Genomic DNA, 26,959 nt, shown 5'->3' on the forward strand with positions numbered 1-26,959 from the left:
TACAGAAAGTTTCTTTCTGTCAAACTTGAATTCTGAACCATGGGCTGAGGCAAACTGAAGGCAAGGGAGTGCTATATGGCTTCGACATATTGCATAGCATAACTGGATATATCTGCAGACTGAGCAAATGGTACATATCTATGTCTGGTTTGATTCATCTTTGTAGAGTATTAACAAAGGTTCTATCAGCAGCACCATCAGTATCACACTGACTACTCTTAAAATTCATTACTTACTGGTACGGGTTTGGCATTTTAAGGACTTGGACCTTAGTAAGATGACTTGATATTAAATGTTCCAAATATAAACTATTATTTGTTCCTAGATTTTAAGTCCTTTAATCATCTAGTCATAATGCCTGTTCCTAAAAATAATTTATTATTGAAGAAGTTCCTATTATTGTGTCTATTGTAGAATTACTAGAATCATGTGACTTATCAGAAGATGCCGAAATTGATGACTTCATACCATACGACACTCTTGGAATGTTCCAGAGTCTTACTGCAGTTGCAGTACATATCATGACATCATAGTTATATATAGAATCATATGATACCTTGAATTATTCTGATTGGTTAGTTCATACACAGTTTCGATCTCTGTTTCAATATGTGTATATAGGTAGCTAGTTGTAGTTGATAGCTCTTTAGTTCAAACCTCTTGTATCTCCAAGTGAGCAATCTAAGATGTACCTGCTGCCTATTCTCTTATTGTAATCTTTCTTCATTTGGATCCTAGTCTCTACCCTGCATTAATTCATTTAAGGGGTTGTGATAATTGTGGCCTTCTGCTTTATTTGCCTGGTCTTCTCTGTGTGATATATCTCCTGTGTACTGGGGATGATTGTTATCATTGATGTCAGCAAAATCCCAGCCATCCCAGCAGCAAATCTCACTGTGCTATTCTGATGGTTAGTTTCATTCTCATTCTCACTATCACCTCATTTGTCCAGGTCTTCATCATCACTAGACACATAATTACTCTTCCTTTCAGGCCCCTCACTCCCCACTTGCTCACTGTTGCATTCACTATCTCTCAGGTTATTACTTTCTTCCTCCCTGCCACTCTCCCCCTCACACACCCCATCAATCTCCTTATTGCTCTCCTCACCACTCTCCCCATTACTCTTATCCCTTCCCTCGCTCTTTCCCCTGCAGAAGGTCCATAATACCATCATGACAAGGTGATTACAGATGAGACCATATATAACTATTGACTCCTTCTTCTGCAGAATTTGAAACAATTGGCTGCCAATATGTGAGTGGATCATAAAATATGAAATGAATATACAAACTTACTAGTGAGTGTACCAGGATGTCAGTCCTTCCAAAACCCTGGAATCTACATATGGGAGACAGAGCAAGTGAATAAAAAATAACTCTTTTCCAGACCTTTTATGTACAACATTCAAGAAGCATTGCCTTCCTGAGCATTTGCTTCTGATATCCTTCTTAATTTGGCCATAGAATAATCTTTCATGGCATCTACCCAGCCAGTATTCACTAGAAACAGAGAGAGATTGCTAGAACCTGGACTGTTAATTGTATGAGCATCAATGATAACACTGTTCATGTATTCAGCTGGGAATGATGAATATAAGGCAGTGAACAGATCATTGGGACTGGTGTTTTCTAGAACTGGGTGAGCCACAAAATAGCATGATCTTGCAAAAAGATGCTGTACCAGAACTGGCTGGTCCTCCCTGTAGATACTAGATGTTTTGCCAGCATGTGCCTGGAAACCATACACACAAACTAAGCCTATGGTTCTGGCTGCATAAAGACAGTGTTAGTAGTAGAGACCTGGTTCATGTTCAGTCAGCCATGGCAGGGGCAGTAAATGTCTGTTTAATAAGACTAGAGGTGAGTCAGAAGATACTATAGGTTGGAGCCTGTCCCTGGCCTACATCACAGTAGCCTCGATGGCTTACTTCTTAAGAGAGAATAGCAAGAATTTCTTGTGATTACTCTGGAGGTGCCCTATGACATGATCTAAAAAAATGGCATACCGGCAGCAACTACAGATCAAAAGTTTAAGATCAGGTTAGAATTTGACCATCAGTCGCAATTTATTGCATTCTCTGATATTGACTGTCCAATAGAGAGGGTTTGCAGCCAGTAGTGAGACTAGCACTTCTAAGTCTCTATTACCGTAGGAGGGGGGCTGACTGTCTATGATATCATCTAAGAGTCAGTGCTAGTATAAGTAGACTTGGGAGATGAATGACTGACCCTTAGAATTGGGCATGTGAGGTGTATGAAACACCTGAATCTCCTTCTCTGGTACTGCTAGACAGATATCTGAGAGATGGGCAGCTGCTGGATTTGTATTGCTAGATCCATCTTTCAGTGTCCAAATAAAGGATTCATAGTTTGGAGCCATCTCATTTGATATCTCCGCAGACATACTCCTAAAAAGTGGTGGCTCAGGAGGAAAGCTGCTAGATAGAACTGGCCATGCATTATTGTTTGCTCTATCTGAGCTGCTCTTTCCACTACTGGTGGAATCACTGGATGGAGTATTAACTATAGCCTATGAGATGGTCAAAAAATAGTTTTAATGTATACACCTAAGTCTGGCAGGGATAAGGAGGTGGCCTGCTGATAAACACTGCCAGGAGTTGCATCTATCTTAGGTCTATGACAACTACTGGAGCAACAATGTTGACAAATATGATTAATAGTAGAAGAATAACTGTACTTTCTGTAAAGAAATGGACAACAGTGCATACTGCCCAGAACTGGAACTGGCCAGTAAATTTCAGAGACTGAAATTTTCTTGGGCAAAAATAGGCACTGTTTTCAGTGGATGCCTCCAGGTGTTGTACCACCCTGTTCATAAGATATGACATTTCGACAATGTTTGCAAGTCCATGTTGGCATGATGAACAAAAACCTGAGAAGGAGCAGTGCAGGAAGGATCAAATTTGATTGAGTTTCAAATGGAAAAGCTTAAATTCAACATTAAACATATAAGCCAAACTAAAGCTGATAGCTTAGCACTTCCTTGCCACTAATGGGCTGAGCTTTTGAGAGAGCCTAGATTAACTTTTGACTGCAGTTCAGTAGCTATTGGCAGAGCCATTGCTTTTGATTAATGGGAATATTTTTTTCAAAATGAATAAGGCATGAGCTTTCTATTGTTAGTTGGCAGTCAGAAGTTGGTTGGCTAGGACAGCATAGTTAATGTTGAGAATTGAAAAAAAATCAATAAGCATGCAGATACTGTCCAAGTCTATAAATCAAGCTATAAGGGATTGTAAACTAGCCTTTCCAATAATCATATGCAGTGAAACACTTGCATTTGCATACTGACTGCTGGACAATATCCCCAGTGTTCTTGAGCTCACTATCATTATGGACTGCTGGTGCTAATACTAGTCTCATCTTCAGATCACAGTCAGCCAGGTTGTGTGCTATGGTAGAGAAAAACTTTTGGTGATGACAATCTGCTTATCAAGGCTGGTCAAAGTAGTAGCCTGAGCTACAGTGAGAAGGTATTTACCAAGTTCCTTCCCTGTTATAATAGTAGAAGACTGAGTGTGTGGAAAGTACAGTAGCTTGAAGACTCACTGCACATGAATAAAATCAGGTCAAGTGTCTAGTACTGTATCATGGAGCTGTAAACTTGGTTCAACTTGTCAATAAGATGATGTACTTATGTAGTTATGATCCAATTGGGAGATGACCATCTATATTGATGGCTGCTCAGCAGGAGATATAACTAGTGAAGAGATGAAACATACTTTTGATGCACAAGATAGCACATCCACTGCAATCTTTATATATAAATGTACCTATAACAGGTTTAATTCAATTCCAACAAAAGGAATGATCTGTATGAATCTACAAGTGTCCTGATAGTGCTGTTGAATATCCTGAGGGGTTGAAAATATATATCTTGAAAATTAAATATAAGTCAAGATCCACCAGTGTATTTTGTAGGAGACCTGCTTTTAGTATTTATCTCCAGGTGATAGTGTTAGCCTCTTGACTACTATACATGACATCTCAGGTGCTGAAGAACTGGAATGACCTAAAGAAAAAAAGAGTAAAGGCAGTGGCCTGACAAGACAACACTTATGTAATTAGTTTGCACAATCACCACATTTTAACAGTGGTTAACTATCAGTCCCTGACTCCACCTGGTGTAACACTCGGGCTGGCGTTGGACACATATCTGGTGATAATCATGTTTTATATTCCTCGACACACTTCCGATCTTCTGAAAGTTCTGCACGCTTGTCTGAGTCATCTGTCCATTTTTGAGGCCTTTTCTAGCTTTTCCGATCCTCCATACCATGTCCTGTCCTTGTCCGTTTGACTTCGCTGGTGCATTTCTCATTTGATTATCTGTTATTGATTATGTCTAGGGGCACGTACGTCGAAAACCCTTACTAATACGTATAGATATGCTTCTCGTGCATTATTACATGTATATCTTTGTAGCGGCTCGCCTTGAGTCTTATTACATTTCGGATGTCTTATCTCGCTACAGTTTTCGCCTACGCAGATTCCGGACTTTCACATCATAGGATATATTCTGGCTCGCTAGGTACTCACAATGCACTTCACTTCCCTTGCTTCGAGTCATAGTTAGTAGTTGTCACTTCTGGATTATTAGTACTTCGCAATCGATCTTTGTTCATCCGGAATGATTGTTTGGCTTCACTGCTGCCATTTTGCTATTGAAATCCTTAAATCTTTTGACGGACTTCGCTAGTCGTACTATGCAAAGTTCTATACTTCAATAACCGCCATATTTCTTTACCAGAAACCTTGCTGTTTCATCGGAAGCTCACCGGAAGCTTCGCGCAACCTCAGACCTTCGTTTTTAGACGTCGGACCTATACTGGACACTTTGGACAACTCATTGGACACTTTGGACTATTCTTTGGAACTCTGAATGTACTAGAGGTATACTTTCCTTCTCTCACCCTCGATCTTAATAAGATATCCCTTGCAATTTATATCAAGAGATAATCCTATAGGCAGTCTCTTGGGACGAACATCTCACTCGCACTTTTGAGTCTTAAGGTAACACCTTTAGTATAAGCCCACTAGGAATCTACTCTTTACATCGGTATAAAGAGTTGATTCTGTGTAGACTTTATAAAGAGGTTACCTTAGACTCAATGTGCAAGTGTGATGTTTGTCCCAAAGAGACTGCCTATAGAATTATCTTTTGATATAAATGCAAGGAATATTCTGTTAAGATTAAAGGTGGGAGAAGGACAGATACCTAAAGTGTGTTCAGAGTTCCAAAGGTATGTCCAAAGTACCAAAGTACTGGTCCGATGTGTCCAAATGTGGTCCGATGTTAAGAAACAAAGGTCTGAGGTTGCACTGAGGCATCCAAAGAGCTTCCAGTGAAACAACAAAGTTTCTGAGGATGAATATGGCGGGTATGTTGAAATATGTCTGAGTGTAAGACTTGTGACTATGTAAAGTCTATTGAAAGGACTTAAAGATATTGATAAGCAAAAATGGCAGCGGTTAAGCTAACAATCATTCTGAATGAACAAAAATATCAATTGTGCAAAGTACAAATATCTGAAAGTGACTCTACTAACTATAACTCATAGCAAGGGAAGTGAAGTGAAGTGCAAGTAACTAGCAAATCAGATTATATCCTATAGTGTGAGGGTCTGGAAACTGCATAGGCAAGAACTATAGCAAGATAAGCCATCTGAAATGTAATAAGACTTGAGATGTATTGCTATGAGATGTGCATGTAATAGTGCACAAAGTATGTATCTATATGTATTAACAAGGCTTTTGATGGGCTGATGATGTATGTGCCCCTAAGACATAATCAATAACTGATAAAAAAAGTGAAAAATGCACCAGTGAAGTCAAACAGACAAGGATAGGACATGGAATAGAGGATCAGAAATGCTAAACAGATCTCAGAAGGGACAGACAACTTTCAGACGACTTAGATGAACACATGGAACTCTCAGAAGGTAAAAGGAGTATTGAGGAATGTGATATGTGAAATTGACGGAATACATGCCCAGTGCTGACCTAAGTGCTATACTGACTGTATCAATAAGTAATGTCTCATCACATCTCAACTACTCAGCTCATGTAGGACGCTGGATGATGCAGTGGTCACAGTAGGTGCAGCAGGTGGAGTAGGTATGATGGACTACATGACTGGAGTGGTGATTGGTTGTGGTACATTAAGTCCAGGTAGTGGTGCCCTGCTTCTGTCAAGGTTGGTTCTCACACAAGTGTGGGGTGCTATGATGATGGTGGGGGATAGAAAGTGAGGAAGGATGTAATGACACAAGGGGCAGTATATATGTGCCTGACATATCTAGAGGATCATTTAAAGAAGCAGCCCTAATTAGGAAAGTACTGATGATCTGAGCGTAGAATATTGATTTACTAGGTAGCACCTGCCAATGAAAAAATATGTTCAGCACCTGCTAGAACAACAAGTAAGGTGATGTTCAAGGTATGCTGAAGCACTCAGAGAAGGTCCCAGTGATCTAAACTATCTTGAGGTTCTGGCTCTTTATTCAGAGCTAGGGCTCATAACCTTTAAGACTTAGATGATACAGTCAGACCTTAGTCCAGGATAAGTGACTATATTGCTGTACCTAGACAATACAGTTAGACTAAAGTACATGCTAGCATATAGATAGGCAGGAGAACAATGACATATCCTCAGTCCAGGATAAGTAACTAAGGGAAAAGGGTGTGGCTAAATAAGTCCATAATATATAGTACATGTTGGCATTCCAACATTCAATCTCTGTGGTATAAGACCTATGGTCTTTCAGCCTTATATAGGCCATTTGTGCCATTTCTCAGGTTCTTGTATAGCCTACACTACCTTTGCCATAGTGTGCAGGCATTTCATTGTTGGCCAACAGCCATGGCTCTCACACACACTGTAGATGAGGAATGTGAAGTGTAAGAAAATAGGTGGTATGAGATGTACTCAAGTAGTCCTCTGTGCGTAAGCTAAATGTTGGCCCAAGGGGATTGCTACTGAGAAGGTTCCTCTAAGTATATATGTATATGGAGGTAAACACTGAACCAGGTACTTGGTCAAGCCTGGTAAGGCATGCAACAATGAGCAAAGTGTGAGTGATGTGAAGCACTATTAAGTAACAATGAGTGATGATGCGCACTGAGCAGAGATGATGCGTGCATGCAGGTGGTGAAGCAAAGCAACTCTTAATGAGTCGGAAAACAGACTGACAGAGGTTCCAGTAATGTATGGCAGTGGGCACTCATATTGTACTTAGATACTTAATGTCAGTCAGTAGATATGACAGATGATTTTGACTTAGAGTCCAACAATGTGCAGGAAGAAAAGATAATCATTACCCAGTCAAGCGCAAGTATATATATTCTATCTATATAGTGTTAAGTGCTGTCAGGCACTAAAGCAAACCGAGAAGTGAAGTGAATATGTGATAACATGTAATATAAGGGTCCATGACAAAACATACAGAATATGAGCGTAAGCGCTGGAGATATGTCAGAATAAATGGAAATATGATAAGAATACATACCGACAAACTGAATGGACATGGAATAGATGGACAGAGGACAAGTGATGGAACCAAGAATGTGTGTGCCAATGCACAACCAAAGCGCTTGTGTGTGCGAGCGGCCAACAAAGCACTCAAGTGCACTGAGGTGAGATATGAGTTGCGCTATAGTAGGAACATGATTGGAACATTGGGAATTTAGATCCCTACAAGCCCACAGAGATATTAGTCTCTACAGCACTTCAGCTCACATCAGCTTTTCTTCAGGTCCTTCACACATCCTCCATCCATCCTATTCATATCCTCCATCGTTTTATTGGTATATACCTTACTCAATTAGTATTAGACTGACATTATTTCTGAAGCTATTATAATTATATTCTCATTACATGTGTCATGAATCCTACTTACATACTTATTGCTACCTACTTAGTTCCAAACAGCACTTAGGTGTGCATACATATATCCCATACTTACAAATTTCATGTATCTTCCTGGCCCCCACATGAAATCTATCACCATTCTGCACGCAAAGTAAAACACTCACACTTGAAATCAGAAAACCTCCAGTACATCTCGGTGTGTGCATTTCTATTAGCTGCCTTATTTGTCATATCATTCCATTAGTGTGTTCTACAACCTTCACACTTCTACCCTCCAGCTCGGTCGCACACTTTCGTGCACTAACACATTCTCAGCCACATGGATCCTACATCACTTTGTACCTTCAGTGCTCCACATCACATTGCATCATATCAGCTCACATCGCATTGCTTTGGCTCGGCTTTGGCCTTTGCATTTCCTCACTTCTCAACTTCACTTACTAGTTTCCAAAGTTCCCCTCATATTTTTACTTAGAGGAATCATTCTCAGTAGCAATTCCCTTGGGCCAAAACTATACTTGCGTCCAGAGGTCTATTTGAGTTTTACCCCACTTCCCCCTTTCTACCTATTTCACCCCTTCTCATCTAGCTAACATTCCTCACACACAGTGGCTGGTGTTGGTATTAGCTCCAACATTTCTATATCTTGCAAGCCTTGTGAATCTATTTATCAGGTTACATGTAATTAAATTATGCACAGAAGGGAGGCTGCAGATTCTTACCATAACTTAATTATCATTCAATCACTCTTTTTTTCCCTCCACTTCCACTATTATCAGATGGAAAAATTGAGAGAGATAGCACCCAGCTAACCTCTTTCCCAAGTAAATGTCCCAGGAACAACATGAGATGCAACCCCCTATTCTCTTGCAGACAATCTGATCTGGCTGGAGGCTAGAGGGAGAGTATCTAGCATTTCACAGGTACTAGTAATTTCACAAGATCTCACTTGATTGGGGGTGAACCCCACTTCAAGCCTCAAAAAAAGAATGGAAGCTCTCCAAAAATCATTGGAAAGCAGGTGTCTAGGGTGAAATATCTAGCACTTAATGAGTGACCACCCAGATCTCACCCAAACCCTACTGTTAATTACTTGCAATAGTGAATCATGCTAATCCTCGCTCAATATTCCACTGTAATTCAACTGTATGAAGATGTATCAACAAAACTGAATTGCAAATTGATGACACACAGGTTCTATATGATATAAATGAGAATCAATAAACCAATGCTTCACTAACAATTAAGACACATTAAGTATACATAATCAGCACTTAGCACTAAACTTGCCAGCTATTATCAAAAAGAAAGACTACCTTCTCATCTAGCCCAAGCAATCCAAGTTTCTTCATAAATGAGGCCTAACCCACACATTCCCAATCTGACTAACTGTGGTCACACTGCAGGCATTTTCCTATTTTCCTCTACCAAACACCAAAAAAAACATTGATTTAGAAGATAGAAATTTTCCCTCATTTTTTCTGTCAAAAAATATTGAAAAAAGTAATACATATATAAATGATTATCTGTGTGTGGGACATGATACAAAAATTACTCATGTTCCTACAAGTATAATACTGCATTTTCCATCTATTGTCTTTTAAATAGCAGCTAACAATAATTTTAATTTCTTCCCTATATTTTCAAATATACTATGTTTTTCAACTTTATTGTGTTTTAGTGTTACAACATGCCACATGAGCCCCCAGCTACCAGCCTGCCCTCTGTCACCTTGCATGGCAACAACACGATACCTGGGCCTTCAGGCCTTGATGACAGACAATGATAGAAGAGAAGCCTGGAAGATGCTGGCTTAGATAAGCGGTCTGGACCGCATAGACGATACATGACGACATAGGTCTAAAAGACCTATTTATGTTATCAAGATAGAAGATAGAAGCCTGCCTCATGCATGGTATCTCTGACTCAATAGATAAGCAGATTAGAACCCAGCTTTAAAGCTGAGCTTAGATACAATAGAGTAGCCTTATATAAGGTCGACAATTAAAGTAGATACTCCTTACTTTAATCTTACTGGGTTTTACCTTGAACTACTTGTCTTGCTAAAGCTACTTGCTTGACATTCAATCCGCACCTTCAGGAGGACTTGAGACCCCTTCTGCCTATAACTGCTACAATCGCTCGCCTCTGCTAAGCATATGCAACTCTTCCTTATTTGGAAGAGCCGACCTTGGACTCTCAGCACGAGGTATCACTGTCGTGATCGTCACTGTTAGATTCATCCCAGTTCGCACACGACTCACCATCATAACATTTAGCAGGTTGACTTCTAATACTTGTAATTAGATAGAATCTGAATATCAACTTTTTGTGAAAATTATAAGATTCACCCTTAGCTTTGTAGCTTCATAGGTCCTTGTGATGTGTGACCTATCCAAATTAACTTTGTCCTCAATTGACTCTATCCTATATTTGTACTCTTGTGAGCTTTGACAACTTTTTGACAAGCAAGTTGTGGAGGCTCATTGTATGTGATTGGCTGCACAGAAATGGGTTGAAAAGAGAAAAGGCCATTTTTTAGCAATTGTTATGTTTTCTTCTTCTTATTTTACCATATGTCACAAAATAGCCCCAATTTGTCAGGGGGTGGGATATGTGATGAAGTTATGGTCATAACTCTACAGTATGCTACACACTTTGAGGTGCATTGTCTGCATTACAGCTGTGTGCAAAAACCTTGACAGTAGCACATGACTTGAATACATTAGGAAATAAAATAAAATAAAGTCCTAATGACATGGATCACAGTGCTCAACACTATGCCATTCCAAAAAATTAGTTGTGATATCAAACTCATAGCTGTCAAGCTTCATGAACATACCAGTATACTGTCTCTCAAAAAAATACTCAACTGTGTTGGTTTGTCAGGAAGCACATTTTAGCACATGCTGTCTTATTGTCTGGAGTCTGGACTTGTATCTGTTGGGACAGTTGGAGTTATTTTATGCTCAGTTTCAACAGCAGTATCAGAAAGTTCATCAAAGATGGAAGGCATGTCATTAAAGATATGATAATAATCAGTTATGAGCTACTAGCCTAGGGAAGACACAATGTAATTGCAGATGACTTTATTTTATTTTATCTCCTATGTTGGAAAAATTGTAATAACCGTGTCAGACATTGTGCAACCTGGCACAACCTGACGACCTGATCAGACAGCCATAGAAGGCATAAATGGTAAAATAAGGGTGGTGTAAAGATACAACAATGCTTGTTACTATACAAAGTAAGTAACCAGCAATATAAAAATGTTGTAGTGGTCTTGCACAGCCTAGTCTGCTATACTTGCTAGACAAGTGTGTTCAACCCGAGGGGTTTGCTATTGGAATAAGTCTTCTGCTAGTCAATCAATAAACTGTCAAAAGTCCAAGCGCAAGAAACAATATCTGAAGGTATAATTACGGGTCCGATGCCAAAGTGTCGGCCGATGTTTTTCAGGTTTAGCAGGTTTTGGGTTTTGGGCTAGCAGATTACAGGGAACAGTGATAGTGATCATCGGAAAAGTGAGTGATATGCGGGTTATCAATGATGATGAGTGTTTCAGATAGAAAGAGTGGTAATATTCGCAATGTCAACTAAGAACTATGAAATATCGGGTTTGACCACAAAGCGTCGGGAAATGGCTCCCTACTACCTGGATGATGAATATGCTATGTGGAAACCAATATATATATAAGTATGTAGAAATCCAGAACCCTATAGGCGAAAGTAGTGGCCAAAGAATTTTGGGTCTGATGTACATGTAAATAAACACGAGGCGCTGTGGACTATGGGAAAACATGTAATAGCACTGGCTATGACATGAATAATGTGCAAAATAATCAACTACACACCTAGTGGGGCTAGCAGAAAAGATGGGACACAGATAGGACAAGTGTGCAGGAAAAACATTGGGTCCAATACAGCCGATGTGTTAGGGTCCACTGGTCAAAGTGTCGGCTTACATTGGGAAGTGACTGTCATGCAACGGGCAATTAACATGATGCGTGAAACAGCTGAATACGTGCCTAGCACTAGATTGAGTGTTACAGCAGGACAGGTACTGCCAGAACATAGCAGAACATGAACAGTGACCACGCATGAGTCCAGTGTGTGTTTAAATTACAATGTTTATTAGTTACCTGCTCTAAGAAACATGTCCGCATCAATGGTATCATTAAGAAACTCGCGCTGTTCCTTTGTATTGCCAGTGAATGCCTCAATCATGTGCATGCCTCAAAGAAGGTATTTTACCATCATGAATTCACACTTCTTTGCCTGCTCAAATACCTGCATACCATCCCAAACAGTCCTTGGTTTCCATGATGAATGCAACGTCCACAGGCCCATGCTTTGTCAAGCACCTGAAAAGTGCTTGCAATCATACTGGTGTCTTGTTACTTAAGGGTCATATATAAAAGTTGTGTATAATGACAACACAATTATATACAGTGAAGACTTCTTTCCAGTCCTTAAGTTCATGGTCTCCGACTTTTCTACTTTGTGGGAGGTAACATGGTGAGTTCTTGGGAGGATTTAGTTTGTTGTCCTCTTCTTGTGTAGTCTTATATGGAGTGTTGTGGAATGTTCTGTGTTCTGGATAAATTTGTTAGGTTTGTTTCAGCCTAGTAGGTTGTGTTTCAACCTATGAAAGTCTGTTTCAACTTTGTTGTCCTTAGATATGTGTCTCACTTTCTGTTGAAAGAGAGAGTCTTTTGTATACACATAAAGCTTAGAATAAGAGCTGTTTGATGGTTAATAGTCAACCCCTGTAAGGTAGTATATAACCTAGAGTAGAATGACGATAATGAAAGTTATATAGTCAACCCCTGTAAGGTAGTATATAACTTTAAGAGTAGAATAATGATATGTTTTAGTCTTACTTCAAGGCAATGTGCCTGCACTTTTATTCTTATGTACTCTCACATGGTTTTGAGAGAAGAATGAAAAATGTGAAGTTATATTTCATGGGTGAAAATGGGGTCCTTTTATATCTTTTGGGAACCCCCTTACTAAGCATGATTTATCAGATGGATTGGTAAGAATGTGGCTTACAAACCAGGTGATGAATCAGCTTATTACTAAGTACATTGCAAATACAGTGTAATCTTACAAAGAAATTACAAACCATGACAAACCATGACTGAACATGTTGAGTCATGTTAAATGTTGTTACAAAGCATGACCAATCATGACTAAACATGTTGAGTCAGCTTAAATAATGTTACAAATGGTCTTCAATGCAGTCAGGAGAAACATGCCTCTGCAAGAAGTTAAATAACATGCTCTGAAACTCCTGCATGTTTTGAACAAGGCTGTGTGACACCAACTCATTTGCCAGACCCTTGGTGTCTGTGAGGCTTGAGATAGGTGATCCAAGCACCCAGTGGTCCTTGGACTCGCTCAATCATGGCTGGGATTCTTCAGACTCGGACTCAGACCCTGACATCGCTCAAAGCTTTGCGTTCTTAATGAGCATGTGGATCTATGCTACCGCTTCCTGATTTTCATTAATTCTAGCCATCTATCAAAGAAACATTAGAAGCTAAGCATTGTCTGAAGAATTCTCATTGACACACCTGAGGTTCAGTATTCTTACAGTTGGTTTTCACATATGTCTCTTACACTTCTTGATGGAATCCCTTGCCAACATAAGTGTTGTAGTTATTAAGTGTTCCCTTCTGCTCAATATCCTGGATTGCATGAGTGACTAAGTGCTGCTTCAGAAAATCGAAGTTTTTTCCATGTTCTGCAGAGACCTGCTGAAAAATCAATCACTGAGTTCTGGCTCAAATGAAGTTCAGAACAAATTACCACACAAGAGTTCATGTAAGTCTTGATATAGCTCTGCAGCTGCTGGATATGGTCTTCTATCATACAGTGCATTTGAATCATCATCCGATATCGAGCATAGGCACAAAGACATTTCGTGAGTCTCTGGGCAAAAGCTGGACAATGTAGGGAACAAGGCACTATAGCGAGAAACATGGCATCAGTATTGTTAGTAACAGCGTGCACTCAATGACAGACTGAGATTTACACACCCTCAAGATGTCAAAAAATACAGCACCATCTGCATAATCCACGGTGATGACATTAGAAAAATGTTTGAGGTTAGGCCACCTTTCAACCTTGTGCATACTGGACCAGGCAGTGAGTGAAAATCATGTTTACTAGTGCTATTCTCATGTACTTCAGAGTCAGTTGACCCTTGGCATTAAGTTCCTCCAGGACACTAAGCAAGAGGGGCCATAGATGCTTGCTGAACTTCCCAAGATCATCGGCGTGTAATTTGTCATATGAAATCGCAAGATATGGGTCGGAATGGGTGAGAGACCAGAAAAAGTTCTATGTTAACTGATTAGTCAATTGAGCTCACAATGACAAACAATGGAAATACTAAGAATTGTGTGAAGCTCATTCTGTTGCAGAGTTTTTTCAGGTGCACTTTTTGTTGAACGTAGCTTCTTCAAAGGCTTGCTTCATAGCCCCAACTAGGCACAATTTAAACTTGCTGACTAACTTGTGTTGTTCACAGTTCGAAACAAGACATTTCAGACATGAATACTCTGCAAGACCAGCATGAGTCAATGTCAAAGCCCAACTCTCCTTGCTATCAACAGAAGCAATGGGAATTCCTAGATATATCACCTGCCGGATGAGATCACTGCACTCCATGGCCTCTCCGCACCACCCACATGAACAAAGGGAGCCAAAAATGACTGAGAACTTTGTGGTACACTTCACGCTTGAAACATGCAAATGCAAGTTTCTCCGCACTGCTGCAATCTGATGGATTGTGGGGATCTTGTACCTTAATCACACCAATATGGAGACATGAGAGCTTTATTGTAAGTTTAGAGAACTGCATACCACAGGCATGGACCCAATGAGAACTCCCCCTCCATTACCTGAACCATTTCTAATTGCATGAGGAAGAAATGCTGGACATAAAAGCATTGGATGTTTGCGGACTCATTTTGTTATCATACCTTTATCAAGTCAGAAAATAGTTGGGAGGAAGCAATGAGGCAACCCATCAATGTTCAGTAAAGTATCCTGCAGGACATTTAGTAGGTTATTTGAACAGTGGCTGCTGGCAGGGCTGTTCAGTCAAGAGAACATACTTGGATTCTCCACCAGAGTTTTCCTGTATTAATTTCATCATAGACAGCGACTTCTTTTCCATTTTGGAAGAGATACTTTCGAACTGGCTACCAGAAAATTTCCTGTGAAAGTGTTGGGTCAGTGATCCAGTTCTCATAAATTTTCCAAGGGTCACAATAAGGGAACTTGAATGTGAATGTTTGGCCATTGTAGGTTACGGTGTGGAGACTAATATCTCTGTGGGCTTGCAGGGATCTTAAATCTCATTGTCTCTATCACTTCCCAATATAGTGCAACTCATATCTCACCCAGCGCGCTCCAGTGCTTTGTCAGCCGCTCTCGCACACCAGCGCTCTGGTCGCTCATTAGTCGCACATCGGCGCGCCCGTCCTCGGTTCCGTCGCCTGTCCTCTGTCCATCCATTCCATGTCCATTCAGTTCGTCGGTGCATATTCCGATTCTATTTTCATTGATTCTGACATATCTCCAGCACTTATGGCCATATTCCGTATGTTTTCCATTATGGACCCTTTTATTACATATTATCTCATGTCCGCTTCGCTTCTCGGTTCGCTCTAGTGCTTGACAGCGCTTAACATTACTTAGTATATATAGACACGCTGTCTTGTTACTTAAGGGTCTTATATGAAAGTTGTGTATAATGACAACACAATTATACACGGTGAAGACTTCTTGCCAGTCCTTAAGTCCACGGTCTCCGACTTTTCTACTTCGTGGGAGGTAACGTGGTGAGTTCTTGGGAGGATTTAGTTTGTTGTCCTCTTCTTGTGTAGTCTTATACGAAGTTGTTGTGGAATGTTCTGTGTTCTGGATAAATTCGTTAGGTTTGTTTCAGCCTAGTAGGTTGTGTTTCAACCTATGAAAGTCTGTTTCAACTTTGTCGTCCTTAGATGTGTCTCACTTTCCATTGAAAGGGAGAGTCTTATGAATACACGTAAAGCTTAGAATGAGAGCTGTTCAATGGTTATATAGTCAACCCCTGTAAGGTAGTATATAACCTAGAGTAGAATAATGATAATGAAAGTTATATAGTCGACCCCTGTAAGGTAGTATATAACTTTAGAATAGATAATGATATCTTAGATTACCTCAAGGCACTTATATTGGCCTGCACTTTAAGTCTTAGTGGTCTCACACGGTTTGAGATAAGAGTCAAGTGGGAGGATTGTATTTCATGGGTGAAAATGGGGTCCTTTTATACCTTTTGGGAACCCCCTTACTAAGCATGATTAATCAGATGGATTGGTAAGAATGTGGCTTACAAACCAGGTGATGAATCAGCTTATTACTAAGTACATTACAAATACAGTGTAATCTTACAAAGAAATTAGAAACCATGACAAACCATGACTAAACATGTTGAGTCATGTTAAATGTTGTTACAAAGCATGGCCAATCATGACTAAACATGTTGAGTCAGCTTAAATAATGTTACAAACCAGAATATTTCCCAGTCACATGATGTGATGACAAATAAAAGCTGGTGGCTGAAAGAAGCCAAATACAAATAAACAGTCAGAAATAAATAGAGATACAAAACTTGGTGGCTGAAAGAAGCCAAATAAAAATAAACAATGAGAAATAAACAGAAGGTCACATGCTTGATACAAATACAAGGTAAAATAAGCCTGTAAAGTGAGAAATAAAATACAAGACAATGAAATAAAGGAAAAATAGAGAGGTAACTTAGTGACAAAGGGCTAGACAGTCTCTCATATTTTCCTTATCACTCTCTATATATATCTGACATGGTATGAATCACATACCATGCATGACATCCACCCCGGACAAAAAATCGCAACTGTCCCCAGTTGAAGGGTAGGTCATGACATTTTGTTAATTGTGATGTTGTTAACTCCTCCATCTGTTTTCTGGGTTGACAAGATGGTGACATTCATCTAGGAGTCTGAAAATTTTGAAGTATACTGCACATGTAGGACATATTTGTGATAATGCTTCCTGGTAATTATGATCCCAGAAGCATATCATTTGATTGTAATGGGTTCTGATATCTTGAAAAATAAAGTCTTCGTGAAGTTTATTGCAATCCTCTAACAAGATGTCAAATAAACTTGCAATGTTTTGTTGAATTCGCTTCTCTATAGTGGAGTCTTTTCCATTCATGATGTGATGTGTTTTGTTATTTGTCCTCTGAGAGGAAAGAAGTATCTGAATCTGATCCTGATGAATTTTCCTCATAGTATTGATCATTGTCAAGAGTATCTGCAATTGTTTGCAGAGTAGGATCGTTTCGGCTTATATATGGAATTAGTCTAAAGGAGGCTACACCACGTCTAGACAGAGTTCCATTCATTTCTTTTAGAATGTAGGATCCACCTTTGGTTTGTCTCTCAACAACAAAGGGTCCTAAGTATCGTGGTTTTGTTTTGCGATTCAGTTCTTTCTCAACTTGAGTATTTCGGACTAGTACAAGATCACCTGGTGCAAATGATTTTCTGTGCATCCTCAGATGATATTTCTGTTCAAACTGAAGCTTGGACTTAAATCTGGCCTTCTTTAATGTTTTAGCGGCACGTCTCAAGTCTTCAGGACGTCTTTCGATTTGGCGTATTCGTAATGTGAGGAAATCAACAGGATTCATATTCTCGTGAAATCCATCAACAAGGAATGTTGCTTCACTAAGGTCAAAAGGTAGAACAGGATGGACTCCATGTAATAGGTAGAAAGGTGAGAATCCAGTTGCACGGCTTGTGGTAATGTTTTCGGCAAAGAGTGCCTGAGGAACCTTCTCAGGCCATCGTGAGATGTGCTTTTCACAACTTTTTACTATTGCTTCTCTGATATTAAAGTGTCCACGTTCAACTACCCCATTTGCTTGTGAGTTGTAGGGCAAGATTTGAATCTGTGGAATGTCCACTTGTTGAAGTAAATTTTGGAATGCTCCCTTAACTTCGGAGCCATTATCGGTAACTATCTGTCCTATTGCTCCATATCGGCAATACAAGTCTTCCCAGAAAAACTTGGCCATAGCTTTGGCAGAGGCAGATCGTAATGCTCTTCCTTCTACATATCGTGAAAGATCATCTTGAGCTAACACTAGATGCTTCATACCATTCCCGGCAGGCATCTTGAGTATGTCAATGTAGATCTTTGTGAAGATTGTGGCAGGTGTAGAGACTGTGATAGGTATGTGCATTTTCTTGGTGCTTCGAATCTGACAATCATGACAAGATTGTACATGGTGCTTAACATCGGTATACATATGTGGCCAGAAGAATCTGTATCGAATAGTCTCAAAGGTAGACTGTACTCCTTTGTGACCTAAATCTTCATGTGCTCCTGTCAGTATAGACAGTCGTTTATCAGGGTCAAAAATAACAAGTAAAGGGGGTCTATCTGGTAGACGCTTGTACATCTTTCCCTTTTGTACGAAGAATCGAGTTGTACGCTTGACAAATTTCTTGCGTTTAGCAGTACTTTCAAAACTTGGTGCTTCAAGTGTGGTAAGGAACTTGAAAATATCTGTCAAAGTCTGCTCTTGATCAGCAGCTGACAAGAATACGGATGGTAGGTTATTGGGATTATATGGATGTGCAGTGAAATTTGAGATTGATGTGAATAGGGCTATTTCATCTAACCAAGAGTCATCTCCAGGGATAATCTCTTTGTCTGAAGCTAGAGGGCGTCGAGATAAGCCATCAGGCCCTCTGAAACTTGTTGCTGGTACATGGTGAAGTGTGAAATCAAATAGGAGAATTCCTTGAATCCATCTATTGATTGTAGCATTTGGTTGTAGGTCGGGCTCATTAAGCATGCCTTTAATATATTTTGCATCAACTTCAACATGGAGGTTCTGAACTCCAATGATGTGAAGTCTGTAATGTCGAAGTGCTCTGAACAGTCCATACAATTCTAACTTGGGCTGAGAGTATCGTGACTCTGCATCACCCATAGGTAAAGAACCATATCGTGCTGGTCATCATCGTCCTTCATCATCTATTTGTGAAAGGATGATTCCTACAGCTATGAAGCTGGAATCGACTGATAAATATACAGGATTTGAGGAAGTATAGTCAATGCTTCTCATTGCTGGTGCTGAACATATACGTTCCTTCAAAGTTTCGAAAGAAATATCTTGCTTCTCTCCCCAAATAAAAGGGGCATCTTTTTTCCAAAGTTGGGTGATAGGTTTTGCTAGTTCAGAAAATCCTAGTATCCAAATACGAACTGTCCCACAAAGTCCCATAAATCCTTGGGCTTCTTTAACCATAGTGGGGATTGGCCAGTTAAGAATTTTGGACACTTTCTCGGTATCAGGTAGTCTACCTTCTGGAATACAGCGCTGTCCTACGATAAGGACGTCTGAAAGGCAACACTGAATTTTTGTAGCGGAGAATGTTGCACCTACGTCTTTTATACGGTGCATGATACGGTGAACATCATTTGCATGTTCCCAAATAAATCGTCTAATCCCCGGGTTTTCTTCTAAGACCTCGGGATTACCTTCATTGTCAGGATAGATAGTCTTTGGACCTTTGACTGGAAGGTCATTTATGAAAACATTGGCTACATGTGGGATTTCATCCTGCAGTACAAAGCTGGTACATTTCTGAAATTCTGCAGGTGCATTTGTGTAGCCCATTGGTAAGGCTGTTAAGCGTAGCAGACCTAATGGTGTTAGGAAAGCTGTAAGATCTCTGCTTTCTGGGTGCATTTTACGTGCATCAAATCCCCAGAATAAATCGAATACGGTGTAACACTGAGCTCCTGCAAATGACTCTACAAAGTCATCAACTATAGGAATGAGACCAGCATCTCGAATAGAAATTTTGTTGAGAGGTTGAAGATCATGGACTAGTCTTAGTTTTCCATTCTTCTTGAGTACACAGAACCAGCGTGAACGGTATGCAGATTGGCTTGGTTCATATACCCCTGCGTTAATCTTGGATTTGAGTAGTTCAATAACTTTCTGACGTATCCCAGGTGGGATAGGAATATTCTTATATTCCCAAGGTACATGAGGTACAGTGGGAATAATGTATGGGGTGAAATATGATTCTTTGAGAGTACCCCTATCAGTTTCTTCAAATGCTAGGGTCTCTTGATTTAAATTCATGATGTGTTGAAAAAGTTTCACTTCTTCAGGTAGTAGAAATCCTTTTGAATTTATCCCAAGGTCAACCATACGTTCATGAGTTAGACGTCCATTAGGAATAAAATCAGGAGGATGTGGAGTTAATGCTATTAAGTTTTGAAGTGGGTTATGAGGAAAATGACGATCTACTCTGGCTCCTTGAGGAAAAGTTCCTGACACGGGCTTGACTTTTTTGTCGACCCTCTTGTACATTGTGAGTACTGGATTTCCCTCAGGATAGTTGATAGAGTCACAGGAAATTAAGATATCAGACTCAGTATCAGAATTGTCATAATATTCTGAGTCTTGAAGTATACATAGATTCTTCATTTTGATTGGAGTTTGTGGTTTGGTTTTTGGATGTGAGATTATTTCTAAGTCTCTCAAAACAATCTTCTATAGACTCATTTTCAAGTAAATCTGAAGGATACACTAGCATCTCCTTACTTGAATTTTGTTCAATAGGTTTTGAGTGACTTAGACATAAAACTTGATTTTGATGTTGTTGAAACTTAGGTTTTTCAGACAAAAATTTGGACCACCAAAGACTTGAATTACAGAACAGGTAACTCATATCTAAGGCTATCACTTGACTTTTTACACCTTTTTCCTGTATCAATACACTCATACACATAAGTCTGCAATGTAGTTTTTGTGAATAGGCAAGAGCACTAGAGACAATCAAAACAAACAAAGACAAACAAGTGAAACAAGATACTGAGTCGAAAACGGAGATATAAATACATAGGCACTGGTTCGAAGACGCGAGGGTCCATGTTTTTGGGATTATGTGAATTTTCACACGAGGCAATAGAAGTCGAAGGGGAAATAGAAATGATGGACATATACGAAATTTTGAGACTTGAGGATCCAGTAACGAGTTTTTAGATTTTCTATTAGAAAGATTGATAAGTTGAAAAGATAATAATGAAGGATAGAAGTTTACCTCTAGAGTACTAGAGAAAAAACTTCTTAGCCTTAGATTTCGGCTCTTCATCAGGTTCCTCAGCAATATCTGAGAGAACAAACCATTCCTTTGAATAAAAGGGGTCTTCGAACATCTCACTTCGAAAAGGTGATGTTGCTATGATAGTGAGGCCCGAGCGCACGATCCCAAGGACTAGGTCTCTGTCTGATGCAAGACGAAGGATGTCCTTGACAGTCCCAACATCAAGGAGATGAGATTCAGTAAGGGCACTGACAGTGTCCTCGTCAGGAAAGGGCATAAGGAGGGCATCCAGGATCTTCAAAGCTAGCTCTCCTTCTTCATGAGCTTCGGCAATAGCTGCATATGAGTTCATCCGTTTAGCCTCACTCTCTGAGAAAAAAGGATTGACGTCGTCGTAGCGTCCAGTGTAGACTTTGTTAGTTAGACCTCCCTGAATGTGCAGGGTTTGGTCACATTTGATGGTCCTCACGCGAGAGGATGCTTCAGCAAGCATGCGAGTCGAAAGGACAGTTTCAATGACATGGATTAAGTGCCGAGTGTGTGCCCTGTGGTCCTTGAGTTCTCGGACTCGTTCGTGCCAAGTCCTCCCAGAACGCGGACCTCCAGTGGGCAGTTTGACAGTTCCAGGGATGATAGGATGTCCAGGGTAGCTTCCGTCTCGGAACGAATGGTAGTTCCAATCATTAGCAATAATCTCGTCTTGACAGAAACAGTAGGACTCAATAGCCTGGACAACGTTAGGAATATAAACAGAATGATAGTCATTGTACTTCGCGAACTCAGAGCTTGGATATTCCTCGGCCTCGAGCCTTGTTAAACCTTCGAACGAAACATACTTCCTACCATCATGTCGACTCGGGCCTTGATAAGGGAAGGTCCCTTCTGTAGGTGTAGGTGCTGTGTCAGGTAGGGTTAACATAGGGATGTCTTCGTCATCCTGCGCGAGGCTCGAATCTCTCAAAGTAGGCTTAGAGGGCAAATTATATTCATATTCACCCTTGAAAGGATGAGACGGCACAAGCGAGGGGACATATTCATCATCCTTAGGTAAGCTCGCGTTAGAATTTGGAGGTGCTACCAGGAATGCGCTAGATGGTAGTGCGGACATCGAGTTTGAATACATAGACTCGTCGTCGAACGAAGGACGGACGAGAAAAACGTCGACGGAGTCTTGAGCACCAATAGGAGGAGGTGTGGATGCTGTAGAGGATGGCATGGACGTGTTCTCGTTTGCATTAGCATTGTCTGCTTGATTTAATATATAGTTGAGTGTGTTGTAAAAACTTAGAGTGTGAATGCTCTCACTATTCGGGGCAAGAAGCAAAGGCTCTCCTTCATCTGGACCAATCGCGTGCACGAACTCGTCTTCCCTAGGTTCATCTGGCAGGGAGGCAATAGGTGGAATTAGGCTGTCAGAGAAGCTCTCTGTTTTGTTAGAAGTGCACGGGATTTTGTCAAAACAAAGTTCATTTTTAATCAACGATACATGTATATTTAATTTAGGTATCGTGTTGGGGTTAGAGAGAGAGGGTGGCGCAATGCCCGAAGTTGCGATGGGTGAAGGACCAATGGTGGAGAGAGATGGTGGCAAAAGGCCAATGGTGGAGAGAGATGGTGGTGCGATGCCCGAAGTTGCGATGGGCGAAGCGCCAATGGTGCAGAGAGATGGTGACAAAGGGCCAATGGTGGAGAGAGATGGTGGCGCGATGCCCGAAGTTGCGATGGGCGAAGCGCCAATGGTGCAGAGAGATGGTGGCGAAGCGCCAATGGTGGAGAGGAGGGTGCCGGTACCCAGAGTAGTGTTGGGTGGAGGTAGTAGGAGGGTGCCGGTACCCAAAGTAGCGTTGGGTGGAAGGATGGTGCCAGCCGTGCCCAAGGTAGTGTTGGGAGGAAGGATGGTGCCGGTACCCCAGGTATTACCCAAGGTAGCGGAAGGTGGAAAGAGGGTGCCGGTACCCAAGGTGGTGTTGGGTGAAGGTAGTAGGAGGGTGCCGGCAGTAGTGTTGACATTGGCATTGGCCAAAAATTGTCGAGGAGGGGGTGAATAAGATGTACCATTTGTTTTAATTAGATTTTGAATATAATAAGAATTAAAAAAAGATGTACCCTTCCCTCCAACAAAGTCTCCAGCTCCAGGATCCTCTACAGGGTCGTCCGGGTCCAGGGAAGATCTGTCCCAGAGGATGGGAGAATAAGAGGGAGAGGGAGGATCATCCTGGTCATTGCCGGCAGGTGGGGAGAAGGCAGTAGTGTGGAAGGAAAGTGTGAGTGCGTCATTCTCAATGGAAGTGCTGAACCGGAAATTGCCGGGATTCTCAAAAAGGAAATCGGCCAGTTCGGCGCGAGTATTGTCAAACACGTGTTCCGGCATATTCCGAAAATGCAATAGATTACCAAAAATGGATGTGTGTGTGATTTCTGGATGCCTCGCGCTGGATTGATCATACACGAGGCCAGTGGGCGCTGGGCGTAGCACTGGTTCTGGCGCTTCTTTTATACATTTTGAGAAATCTTTTATTTCAATTTTGGCCGACTGATCTCGGCCTTTGCTGATAAATTTCTTACAAATAAAATTCTCGGCATGGAGATCATTTTGTAATTGTTTGGTCACGTGATTTTTGAGTTTAGAGTTTCGCGCGCTAAATTCCGAATTCGGTAATTCTTCATTAATTTCGCAAAACATTGTCGTTTCGCCCATATTAGTGACCCAAGTGGACGGTTCAAAGTCCCAATTAGGATCATTTCCGTCAGGAGTGCATAGAAGTTCATAACGGACTTCTAAATCAAGTGGATTTTTGAATAATAACCATGTCCCGTCCTTTCTTTCGTCAATGGAGACGTAGTTTCCTCTTTGCCATGGACGACCTAATAATAGACTGAATGGTATGTGATCACCAACAAACAAATTCGCGTGAGTACTAACTCCTCCACAATCTAGTGGAACATTTTGTACCAATCCGCGTAGTTTGCCTTCGCCGCCATTCGCATCGTTCATAGATACTGACTTGGCAATATCTATAGGCCTATTAATAATAGTCTTCCAGACGTGTTTGTTTACAATATTGAGTTGTGAACCCGTGTCAATTATTGCATTAATCGCTTGACCGTCACAATGCATGGCTATTTTGATTAATAGTCCACGTGTCTTTGTCCATACTGAATGTGCTTCTATCTTCGAGTCATTAGGTAAGGACTTTGGTTTGATAGCATTAGCGAGGATTCCGCTAAGCTCACGAGAAGTGCCAAGAAGCTCTCCTACCTCAAGTCGGATAGGAGTCCTCAACACTGTTTCAAGAATTTTCTCTGGCTTAATTTTAGCCGCGATGTCAGAGACGCGTTGACGTGTTGTCGTATTCTTACGATCAGAGTTTGGGATTGATTTGTAAGGTGTGTCATTGGTCTTTGGGTGTTTCTCATTGACCTTCCTTTCATCCACATCATCCATGATGATGTCTTCACTATCCCACCCATTATCTAGACCTTTTCCCGTCTCTTTCTTATTTGCAGGCTTTGTCTTTGTGGGTGAAACGGGTTGTGTGGACTTAGGTTTGGTATGAGTATCAGCCTTCTTGGCTTGAGTAGTGGGAACTTTATCTTCCCCTTTATCTTTTTCGCTCGGTTTCCTTAGGGTTTTGCTTTGACCTGGAGGGAATACCTCCTGGAACCTTTCGTGTCTTCCTTGTGTGGAGTTTCGTGTAACTCTTTCAACTGGGAATGCATATGTTTCTTCATCTGTATCACTTTCTTCTTCACTCTCTTCATACTGGTTGGTTGAATCATCCATGTCACTATCTTTGCTATCAGAACTCACATACTCTTCGATGTATGCGGTCCTAGTCTCTTGAATTTTATTTTGCTTATTTGCACTATAGGTTTGTGTGTCTCCGCTATTCACTTTGATAAAGTGAGCTACTGGCACACTGTCCTCTTGCTTTAGTGCTTCAATGATCGTTTCTTCAGGTAGCCGTCTTACAGTTCTTCCATCTGGTTTTCCTATTTGCCCACGGTGTGTACGCTGTAGCTTACCATCAGCGATTAGTTTATTGATCTGTGGACACATTGGAATACCATGTCCCTTTTCACCACAACCAAAGCATGTTCGTTCATTGAAAGGGGTGTTCGGTGGGTGATAGAACCTAGTACCTGGTTGTGGTCCTCTGAATGTCTGATTGGTGTTACTGTTTTGCCTTACATTATTTTGTCCATTCTGATTGTAGTAAGGCTTATATTCTCCTTGGGTAGCATTACCTCTTTTCAAAATAGGGGCTGCTATCATTTCTTTGATAGTAGGATCGATTCGTGTTGCTCTGTAATAATACAAAGCATAGTCTGGATCATCGAGTGAGATTGCATTGAGTCTCTTGATGAGTCCCTCCATTTCATCCATAGGTTCTGGTGAAGTGATACTAGGACTCTTAGTATCTTTTGAGGAAGTCTTAGTTTTGGCTTCCTTGACATGTCCTTTCGCTTTCTTTTGAGCTTTCTTTACTTCTTTCTTATCTTTTGGCTCTGGGGCCTTCTTCTTCTTATGAAAAAACTCGGTTTCAGATTCACTAGACTCTGAGTCTGTATTGGCATCAGAGTTTTCTTCAGTAGAGGAGTCAGTTTCAGACTCAGTCTCTACTTCAGAAACTAATAGGTCTGCATCAAACCGGTCACGGTGTAACAATTTCTCTGCTATTGCGACAACTCGGTCTACTGGGAAGGCTTCAGATAGATCTCTGTCTGGATCCTTGGCCATGAGGCATGTTTCAATTTTGATACGGAGTTTCTTATAAATCCCCTCCCAGAAGTAACTTGCATATTCTTCACTTGTTAATTTCTTGGCTTGTTCAAGCCATCCTGCAATACGAATAAACCCTCTCACATACTTCTTCCAAGCTGTGAGTGTAGGGATTTTCTTTCCTCGTGTTGTCCTTACGTAGGACAATAAATCTTTGCGTCTATATCGCTTCGTGTCAAGGTCTGCATCATAATACTTCAGAATGTCAGCCTTGAGTTTGCCCCAGTTATTAGATCTGAAGCTCGGTAGTCCCTCTACAAATTCTGTTACATGACGGGACATGTACTGGGTAATAGATTCACATTTCTCCTCATCAGAGGTTACATTGTGATAATCACACAGTTTTTCATAGTGTTTCAGAAAGTCCTTGACTTCTGAAAATCCACCCTTGAATTTGGCAGGTGCTGCCTTAGTTCCAGGGTTAGGCAATGTTAATACGGATCGTGTAGTCATGTTTGACCTTTGTTTGTGTTGCGTTGATACGATTGTTGATGTTGTGATGTGTGTGTGGAGTGATTTATACAAAGTATGGCTTTGTTTACGATTGTTGTGATTTCTTTGTTGTGTTTAAATATGTTTGTTGATGTTTTGTTGTGTGGGTGGAATAAATTATATGAAGTGTGCTTTGTTTATGATTGTTTTGCAATGTTTGGTACAAGAAGAAGCCTCCCTCGCGGTGGGCTCCAGTGATGTCTTGTTACTTAAGGGTCTTATATGAAAGTTGTATATAATGACAACACAATTATACACGGTGAAGACTTCTTGCCAGTCCTTAAGTCCACGGTCTCCGACTTTTCTACTTCGTGGGAGGTAACGTGGTGAGTTCTTGGGAGGATTTAGTTTGTTGTCCTCTTCTTGTGTAGTCTTATACGAAGTTGTTGTGGAATGTTCTGTGTTCTGGATAAATTCGTTAGGTTTGTTTCAGCCTAGTAGGTTGTGTTTCAACCTATGAAAGTCTGTTTCAACTTTGTCGTCCTTAGATGTGTCTCACTTTCCATTGAAAGGGAGAGTCTTATGAATACACGTAAAGCTTAGAATGAGAGCTGTTCAATGGTTATATAGTCAACCCCTGTAAGGTAGTATATAACCTAGAGTAGAATAATGATAATGA

At 40.7% G+C, this 26,959-nt stretch overlaps 2 protein-coding genes across 2 annotated transcripts; both read right to left on the reverse strand.

Moving 5' to 3' along the window:
* Nucleotides 1-940: 940 nt before the first annotated feature.
* F5891DRAFT_976771 (uncharacterized protein) lies at nt 941-2,851 on the reverse strand (the record flags this gene model as incomplete). Its single annotated transcript, XM_041376647.1, has 6 exons — nt 941-1,247; nt 1,299-1,334; nt 1,392-1,502; nt 1,931-1,991; nt 2,232-2,532; nt 2,732-2,851. 6 exons carry the CDS (start codon nt 2,849-2,851, stop codon nt 941-943), a joined length of 936 nt encoding a protein of 311 aa, XP_041230130.1.
* A 10,609-nt stretch (nt 2,852-13,460) lies between these two features.
* On the reverse strand, nt 13,461-14,571 carry F5891DRAFT_1126375 (uncharacterized protein; the record flags this gene model as incomplete). The annotated part of the gene is made up of 6 exons (XM_041364084.1): nt 13,461-13,511; nt 13,545-13,655; nt 13,959-14,034; nt 14,087-14,241; nt 14,283-14,360; nt 14,389-14,571. The coding sequence occupies 6 exons, from the start codon at nt 14,569-14,571 to the stop codon at nt 13,461-13,463; spliced, it is 654 nt and encodes a 217-aa protein (XP_041230131.1).
* Between the last annotated feature and the right edge of the window lie 12,388 nt (nt 14,572-26,959).

The sequence above is a fragment of the Suillus fuscotomentosus genome (genome assembly GCF_016647785.1).
Source record: "Suillus fuscotomentosus strain FC203 chromosome Unknown F5891scaffold_9, whole genome shotgun sequence".
NCBI lineage: Eukaryota > Fungi > Basidiomycota > Agaricomycetes > Boletales > Suillaceae > Suillus > Suillus fuscotomentosus.